General features: G+C 33.1%; 2 protein-coding genes across 2 annotated transcripts; one reads left to right on the top strand and one right to left on the bottom strand.

The window, feature by feature from the left end:
• Positions 1 to 3,360: 3,360 nt before the first annotated feature.
• On the top strand, positions 3,361 to 5,213 carry LOC106668762. Its single transcript, XM_014397817.2, has 5 exons — positions 3,361 to 3,523; positions 3,930 to 4,126; positions 4,178 to 4,316; positions 4,651 to 4,737; positions 4,858 to 5,213. Exons 1-5 carry the CDS (start codon positions 3,452 to 3,454, stop codon positions 5,149 to 5,151), a joined length of 789 nt encoding a protein of 262 aa, XP_014253303.1. The 5' UTR covers positions 3,361 to 3,451; the 3' UTR covers positions 5,152 to 5,213.
• An 850-nt stretch (positions 5,214 to 6,063) lies between these two features.
• LOC106668702 lies at positions 6,064 to 7,016 on the bottom strand. Its single transcript, XM_014397677.2, has 3 exons — positions 6,771 to 7,016; positions 6,525 to 6,715; positions 6,064 to 6,461 (listed from the first exon to the last, which is right to left on the bottom strand). Exons 1-3 carry the CDS (start codon positions 6,882 to 6,884, stop codon positions 6,086 to 6,088), a joined length of 681 nt encoding a protein of 226 aa, XP_014253163.1. The 5' UTR covers positions 6,885 to 7,016; the 3' UTR covers positions 6,064 to 6,085.
• Between the last annotated feature and the right edge of the window lie 1,889 nt (positions 7,017 to 8,905).

Here is an 8,905-nt window from a genome sequence, read left to right as displayed (position 1 = left end):
TAAAAACCAAATATTTTTCGACTAAACTAGGTTAAAGATTTATGAAAATATTAATATGAATTTTCGTATTAGCAGTGCTAGATACCTCTAAATATTTTTGTTTGAATTTAAATTTATCGATTTTTTTACCACTAAAATTTTTCCGATTTTTAAGAATTCCATTATTGGAACAGCCAACAAACGGCTAACTGTATTTGAAAGAAAAGGAAAATAGGTTTTTAACGACGTTATTAACATAGGTTTCTTATGTAGGTACCATTAAAGAATAAAAATGTCTACATAAGAAATTGAATTATTTGTCAGAAATTAACCTCTTTTTAATAGAAATAAAAATCCGATTTTAATGTTTGATGCAGTTATAAAATGCACTTGACAATTTCCTTGTCAAATAAATGATCAAATATGAAAATCGGTTCACTATAGTTTAAAAAAAATTATGTTGAGCTTGCACTTGACGATGTCAGTCATTAATCGACGAAAAATTAATTTACAACGATTTCCGCGATTTAAAGGTTTTATAACCCTAGAATCTCGACAATGAGACACTCCTAGAGACCCCTAAATATAAATTTTTCTGTTGATTTCAATCTGTCGATTTTTTTACCCCTAACATTTTTCCGATTTTTAAGAAGTCCATTATCTGCATGTCTGATTAAAACAGCTATTATTCAGAAGCGGCTAATGAATATTTTAAAACCAAATAGATCATTTGAAAGAAGAGGAATGTAGCTGTATAACGACGTGTGTACCATTAAAATATATAAAATATTTCTATTAAAAAACAAACAAAATTATTTGTCGGAAATTAACTTCTTTTTAAAAAAGAAATAATAGTCCGTTTTTAATATTTGATACGCTTATAAAATGCACTTGACAAATTCTTTCAAACAAATTATCAACTATGAAAATCGGCCTGCTAGCTTTTGGGAAATATGCATGCTTTCACTAGGAATGATGTCAGGTCTTCGAATTATCGGTCAAAAAGTTAATTTACTCCGATTTCCGGGAAAGTCTGTATCTACAGGTTTTATAAATCTAGAACCACGTCAATGAGGAACCTCCAGAGACCCGTAAATAGAAATTTTTGTTTGAATTTACATTTATCGATTTTAGGACCTCTGATCTATCTGATTGAAAAGCTGTAATTCAAACACGGCTAAAAATATTTGAAAGAAGAGGAACATAGCTTTTTAACGACGTGTGTTCCAGTTATATATATAAAATATTTCTATAAGAAAACACACAAAATAACAAAATTATTTGTAAGATATTAACCTTAGGGGCGTCGGTGGCCGCAAGGTTTAGTCTTTGACACGGCGCTCATCACTGAGGTAAAGGTCCCGGGTTCGAATCCAGCGGCCCTGCATTCGAACACGACATACTTACAAATGGGCACCCTGAGGGTTGATATGACCTCTGCTGTTGCGAACCCTCGTTAAAAGATATTAACCTCTTTTTTATGAAAATAATGGTCCAATTTTAATATTTGATACGGTTACAAAATGCACTTGACAATTTCTTTTAGACAAATTATCAACTATGAAAATCGATCTACTAGATTTTGAGAACTTGTACTAGGAATGTCAGTCAGGCAAAGGGGTCGTCGAAATTATGCTAAAAAATTATTTTACACAGATTTCCTCGAAAGTCGGTATCTAAAGGTTTTAAGGCTTTATAACGCTAGAGTCATGACTTTTCTGACCTACTTTGCTTACAGCATGTTTGCTAAAATATGCACACAAAAAATCTTAAAATCGCAACAAATTAGAATATGCGTCTTATCCCTAAAACATTTTTTTTTCTTCACCAACAATTAAATTAATATAACAAAAATTAATATTCTTTTAAACCTCTAACGATTCATTATTCGAAATTTGTTGTAATGGACGTTGATCAGCAAAACACTCCCCCACATTCTCAACAAAATTCAAATTCATTAATTTCGAAACAGGAGGGACCAAATATAATTTTTGTTGAATGAATTTATTTATTTATTTATTTATTTATTTTTACTATTTAAATTAAAATATTAATAAAAATTATAAGCATAATGTAAATTTAATTAAATGATCACAAATCGTTATTTAGATATAAAAAAAAATTGGTATATTAATTTTATTATTGGTAACACGAAAACAAAAATGTTCTAAGGCGCAGAATATTCTAATTTGGTATGATTTAAAAAGATAAATCAACAAAATACTACTTTTTTATATATATTTTAATAAACACTGTAAGCAAAGTAGGACAGGAAAAAAAAGTTGATTTCTGACAAATAATTTTGTTATTTTCTTAAGTAGATATTTCATATATTTGAATGGTACACACGTCGGTAAAAAGCTACGTTATTCTTCTTTCAAATGATTATTCAGAAATCGTGAGATGTAGGTCACTTCAGGGCCTGGGATTTACAAACATTGTTTAAATTTAACAAATACGTGTAGGATGTGGAAAAAACATGTTTTTGTTAAATTTAAACAATGTTTGTAAATCCCAGGTCCTGAAGATGATCTCAATAAAGATCGAAACATTGGCTCGATAAAGAAAATGTTTTTCCGAACGTACATCACACCAAACCGCATCTCACGATTTTTGAATAATCATCGACTAGCGGTCACTAATCATCACACACTTCTTTCAAATATTTTTAGCCGTATTTGAATTCTAGCTTTTCAATCAGATATTCCGATAATGACTTCTCAAAAATCGGAAAAATTTTAGTGGTAAAAATATAGATCAATTTAAATTCAACCAAAAATGTATATTTAACGGTCTCTAGTGGTGCAAATACGAAAATTTATGTTAGTTTCACGGGGAAAAAAACTATGACCTAGTTTACTTGAAAAATATTTTTTTTTCCAACTTTTTTGGTTATTAATGAACTTTGGATAGCTTTTGTTATATTTTTATTGCAATGTACATAAAAAATGTTGTAAAATGATAAATTCACATAGTTGATTTCCGCATGTTGAACGGCGAAATAAAAATATTTAAAAAAACGGAAAAATTCAACTTTAAACATTTTTATTCAGAAATCGTGAGATGCGGTCTGGTGTGATGTAGGTTTCAGAAAAACATTTTCTTTATCGTGCCAACGTTTCGATCTTTATTGAGATCATCTTCAGGGCTCAAAGTGTTTGTCTTCTGTGTAATTGTGCCATTCTTGCGTGTCGTGTTGAGAATGCCAACCACACATTTAAACATTTCTGTTTGCGAAACCAGGGCCTCTTCACAATCGGTGTCAGATACGTGTCCGATATTTTGGAGTGTAGAATCACCAAAAAAGTTTGGTCCAAATCACCAACCTGGTCGTTCCTTCGTTAAGTCTAACTGAAAAGTAAGTTGTAAAGTTCCCCCGCGACGGCTATTTGCTTGAACTTTACCCGTTGGCCGTTGCCGCCCTCCTTTTGTTTAAATGTTGCTAAGGGCCAGTTGATTTTCTCCACTGAATATGTTGACACGAAGGGAAAATCTTCTTATTCGGCCCTGGCAAGAAAGGAGATACATCCAGCACAGGCAGAAGGTCGAATATTACCCGAAATCCTGTTTCATCCACAATTTGCAAAAAAAGAAAAAGTTGCCACAACAGAGAGTCTTAACTTATGCTTACTCTCTCACCCCTAATCAAGAGCTTATTTAATCGCAATTCAGATTATTTTCCTAATTATTTTATGATTTTACACTGTGGTTCAGTTTTTGTTTCCAAATACCTCATTTAATTTCAATTTTTTTTAAAGTACAACACTTATTTTGGTATAAACAGAATTAAGTCATAACTTGCTTATACCTCTTATTTGATTGTAGAATAAACACAAAATTAAGCGTAATTAATTATTTGCTATTAAATTGCTAATTAATATGGTTAAAGTTTATATGTATCTTTGTAAATTTAATAAGTAGACACTTCGTTCATTGCATTTATGCTTTAGGTAAAATCGGCTCTTCCTGCGATCGATACGACACCACCTCCATTCCGGGAACACGTATCATGCAAATTGAAAAAAATACAGAAAGAATCAGAGAGGTGTACGCAAATAATTTCGGACAATTTCACACTCCTCCAGCACCTGTCGAACATAATGATCACTACGAGGGTTGATCACTTTTGGGAAGAACCGCCACCGAAGTGAGAACAGATTTTTTCGTTCTGACTCCTTGAAACTAACCGTTTTAACAGTTTTTTGCAGCGTGTTGGCATTTACACGTCGGTCATGGACACATTGCCAGAGATTGCGGTAGATGAGGAAGATCATACGGACAAAAAGACGAGGAAGGACAAGTGTTTTGCCTGCAGCCCAGAAAGAAACAAAATCAAGGTATGATGTTTATTTAATCTCAAAACTTAGTTTAAAAAAAAAGATGACAAGATTGTTCGACAAAATCAAGTTATTTGCCAAACCTCTGGTAAATGAATATATCACATTATTAATGTGTGGTGATTGACGTATACACTCAGCAATTAAACTTGCTTTTAATTACATTCCAATCCTCTTAATTTATTATTTATTGCAAAATTGTTCTATTCTGTGTATAAAAGTCATCTAGCTACAAGCTGTGTGATTAATCTGCATTTTCATGCAACATTTGAAACAATTATCAAACCTATATTAAATGGCAATAAAATAAATTTAGAAATGTTTGCCATTTTAGACATCACCTGAAGAAAGGATGCCTTTCAGTCCTCCGAAACCAAGGTTGACAAAGAGAGCAGAATCACCTCCAGACTGGGAATCACAAGTAATTACAATTTTCAATTTTAAATAAAACAAAATTATTGCAATAAATTGTCTCCCGCTTATTTGAATTTCGTTTTCTCACTTTTCAAGACCAACTTTAGTAAAATAAATTTTGTTTTAGTATGTATCAAGGTGTGCAGTTGATAAACCTGAATTTCGTGGCCAGATGTGGAAAAAGCCGTTGAAATCGAAGCCAGTGTCCAAAAGAAAGAAGACTCCCAAAGGAAACATTGAAAATATTCTAAAGGAAGAAACACAAAGCATTGTCTTGTCAAGAGGAGGTCTGAGCCTCTCGGTCAAGTTTCCTCCTCATACAGGAATTGTGTTCAATGACAATTCTAAGCCCAAAGTTATTCAGAAAGATTTCTGCGAATGCAAATCTTTCCCAAAGGTCAAACATAAGTCAAAATCGTAGCATTCTTGTTTTGTACTTGTTTTGTAACTAATGTAGAAATAAACTAACAATTAAATTATCAATAGTTTACTTTTAATACCAAGTATGACCCTCAGAAAACAGCTTAAAAACACATTTTTGTGCTGGCTATAGACAGTATACGACAGCTCCTCTGATTTAAATGCAATTTAATGCTAATATTAATAATTAATATGATCAATTATGACTACTAAACATATATGGATTAATATACTAATATTATCCTAATATGAATTATCTAATATGACACAAATTCTGGAAAAAGTTGAGATACCAACACACCTACTACACACTGTGGTGCCACATTTGCCCGGAGGAGGAAGTGTATGGGAGTGGAGGGCCTTGCTGATAGGACCTGAGTCCTTTTGTGGCATAAGGATTCTTTGCACTAACAATGAGGATCGTAGACAAAGGAAAAATGGAAAATGAGGAAACAATGGAATTCACTCGTTGGACATACACAATCCTAACCTTCTAGCAAATTTTGAAAGGAAAGAAACAACAGAAAGCATCAAAAGAAGCAAAAACAAGGCACGTTTAGATTCGGGAAGAAAGCAGAGGAAACAACAACACACCTACTAACAAATGGCGTCAATTTGCTCACAGAAGGTGGGATATGTAATGTAACTGTAGAAGAAATCCAATTGAAACCAGGTCTACTAATCAAATTTCCTGAATAGGACTCACAGGCATGCTATAGGTACAGAATGGGGGATAGCTCTCAAAGGGTGCAATTCATTACACACCCTGAATATTACATCTTACTTCTTACAACCCTAATTAAATTAAAATACAAATTACCAATTACTTATTGCGATAATTATATATATGATTAGCGTAGCATAACAGATTTTAATGGAGTAAATTATGGGCTGAATGATATTAGACCTATAGTTTCTTTCTTAAAGTTTTTTATTTACATAGTTTTTTCTTTATTTTTCAATCGCATTTCACACCTTTTGACACCTTTCTCAACCATGGGCTCTGTTTTATTCAGTTCAGTGCTTTCCTTTCCTTTAATAGTTTTACTGCAGTTTTGGCAGATGACAAATAATTTTTTACACTCTTCATCTTTGTTTTCAGCATCTTGTTGGTCTCCTGCTTCTTCATTCATGTCTGTTCCTGATGCTATGGCTTTGACACTGTCGTCTTTCGTCAAATCGCCAATTTCAGAACACGTTCCAGTCACTCCTTCTGACCCAGCAGTCTCATTTATTTGCGAAGTATCTTCCATTTTGTTCTTTAATTTGGTCGAACTCGCCATCTTCACTTTTGCAGGGATGTTCTGAAACCTGTTGCAACAGATATGTTTATTATGCTGAAATGAGGAGAAGGAGAAAACATGCGATAATTACTGTTTCATTATAAATCTTGGTTTTGTTTGAAGTACTTTCCTCCTGTTAAGATAACCCCTTATGACGTATCGCCTCATTAGAAAATCGCTGTCCTGAGTTTCAAGTACAACTCTGTTTGTTGCATCTTTCTCTTCTCTCCACTGCTTTGCATACTCGTGAGACATGAGCGAAAACATATTAACTTTCTCATCCTGTTGGGAATGCGTGTTATAGTGCACCTTCGCTAATACAATCATAAGTACTCACATTTTCATACGAAGCAATGAACCTTGGTGAATCGGAAAACTGAGAAGAAACTAGATTATCCCTGTGTTTTATCGGAACTACCCTAGCCCACTTATAAAATCGGTAATTCGACATCCTGATAAATTTGGAATTTCAGCTAATTAAAATAAATTTTCAAAAGGCTTCCTTGAAAAATCACATTAATTTTTTTTAAAACTTGACCTACATCATGTGTTCTTTGCATTGCTATTTAAATTTTATGGGGAAAACAAGATTTTTTTAAAATGACTTTCATTCTTCATACACTTAAAAATATTTAGATAGTGGCTAATAGTGTACAAATACGCAGAATTATAGGATATTAAAGATTTAAGCATAAGGGTGGTACTCTTTAATATGATCATGAGGTAATCATTTTGAAAATTGAAAGTTTTTTCATTTGGTTACTTCTAGTTCTATGGATTTTAAATATGAACACTCAAATAACCGTTTTATAATACAAAAATTTTCAAGCATCAAAAGTAAATAAATGGGCTTTACATTCAACTATCTGCAAGTAGGGATGAGAAATTTCCAAGAGAATGCTGGAACCGAATCCAAGACCTTGTGTTGTTATCTGTGATTTAAAATATCATTATATTTTATATAATTAATATTCTTAAATTACAATACAAAAAAACCTTTATTTCTGCAAAAATGTATATTTATTTATGTAAATTAAATTTAATTATTTTATAAACAAAGTACTTAGCTATTTAAACTTTTAGAAGTTATTACATCAAATCTTTTCTTCCATTTTTAAGTGAGAACTCATAATTCTAAAAAAATAAAACGTATTTTACAATAATAGCAATCAAGAGTACTCAGCATTTTACAGAAATATTTAGAATTCATGTTCAATAATTATATGCTTATTACAACTTTTACAGTTTCCTGGAAACCTTTAATATTGTATTGGCAGCTTTTTAAAATTATTTCTCTTAAGGTAGCCCCAGACATGCGGGATTCACAGAATGCCGAGCAAAAGTTTGCCAAATCCTGACTAGTGGGGACGGGTGCTCGGTTATTTGGTACTTCCCTTTCTTGGCTAATTGTCAGTTTCCTTATCTTCTTCAAAGTGCACAAATGTTCGTGAAATAGCCGAACTCAAAGCATCCATACATTGGGGATTCAACTGTACTGTACTTATATCAGGTGTAATCATCAATCAGCAGTAATATTTACTTGTATTTACTGCTATTTATTTTTCAATGATATATTACAGACGTATTAATGAAAGAACAACATAACATTGTTCCTGTTGGTTAAAAATAGATTAGCCCAACATAGGCTTGGAATTCCTTGATCTGTACCAAGCCGAACCATTAATCTGGAACACTTCTTTTCTGAATCACCAAAATCAGAAAAGGTTTTTGATGCTTGGAAATGGATTGAAAGTTGAAAATGGCATAGGACAGAACTTGTAATAGATTGAGGAAAAACTAACTTGTATCAAGATATGTACATACATATCTGCTTGATTTTGTGAGGTGTACAATAAACATCGTGCTACAACTTATAGGAATACAGGAAGTCCATGAAGCCTTCTGGATAATGGTCCTGGGAAGTCCACGGTTGTAAAGCTGCAGCAACAGTACTCTGTGACTGAGTTTGTACCCACTACCAAAACAGTAAACAACAGCTGCTGCAATGACAGTTTTGCTGTTGTCAATCATGAAGTTGAGGACTTACATGGCACATGGCCAATAGTATTTTCTGTTTCCGCACAAACTGACTGGTTGTAGGAACCCCCGCATGTGTGCATACAAAGGCACTCTATTTGGTGAATGCCAAGAAGAGCATCTCGAGACTCGGTGGCAATCGGCATTTGGCGAAACCCCATGTTGGCCATCTCTATGTTAAGGACAGGGGAAAATGGCAAAGGACAGAACTTGTAATAGATTGACGAAAAATTGTTTCAAGATATGTACATATATATCTGCTTGATTTTGCGAGGTGTAAAATAAACACCTTGCTACAACTTATAGGAATACAAGAAGTCCAGGAAGCCTTCTGGATGATGGTCCTGGGAGGTCCACGGTTGTAAAGTGAGGCAAATCTTTCGTCGGTATTCTTTGGACCGATCCCCACACGGGCAGGCTCAAACTCATGATAAT

The sequence above is a fragment of the Cimex lectularius genome, unplaced genomic scaffold, assembly GCF_000648675.2.
Source record: "Cimex lectularius strain Harlan isolate CLEC.00 unplaced genomic scaffold, Clec_2.1 scaffold25, whole genome shotgun sequence".
Lineage (NCBI taxonomy): Eukaryota > Metazoa > Arthropoda > Insecta > Hemiptera > Cimicidae > Cimex > Cimex lectularius.
The sequence above is the reverse complement of the archived record's forward strand: the minus strand, read 5'-3'. Positions and strand labels throughout refer to the sequence as shown.

Coding starts and splice junctions, on each gene's coding strand:
- LOC106668762 (XM_014397817.2), top strand. CDS start 3,452: ATGTTGACACGAAGGGAAAATCTTCTTATTCGGCCCTGGCAAGAAAGG. Junction 3,524..3,929: donor ACATCCAGCACAGGCAGAAG/GTCGAATATTAC, acceptor TTTATGCTTTAG/GTAAAATCGGCTCTTCCTGC. Junction 4,738..4,857: donor CTCCAGACTGGGAATCACAA/GTAATTACAATT, acceptor ATTTTGTTTTAG/TATGTATCAAGGTGTGCAGT.
- LOC106668702 (XM_014397677.2), bottom strand. CDS start 6,884: ATGTCGAATTACCGATTTTATAAGTGGGCTAGGGTAGTTCCGATAAAA. Junction 6,716..6,770: donor TCATTGCTTCGTATGAAAAT/GTGAGTACTTAT, acceptor CATTCCCAACAG/GATGAGAAAGTTAATATGTT. Junction 6,462..6,524: donor CCAAGATTTATAATGAAACA/GTAATTATCGCA, acceptor CTGTTGCAACAG/GTTTCAGAACATCCCTGCAA.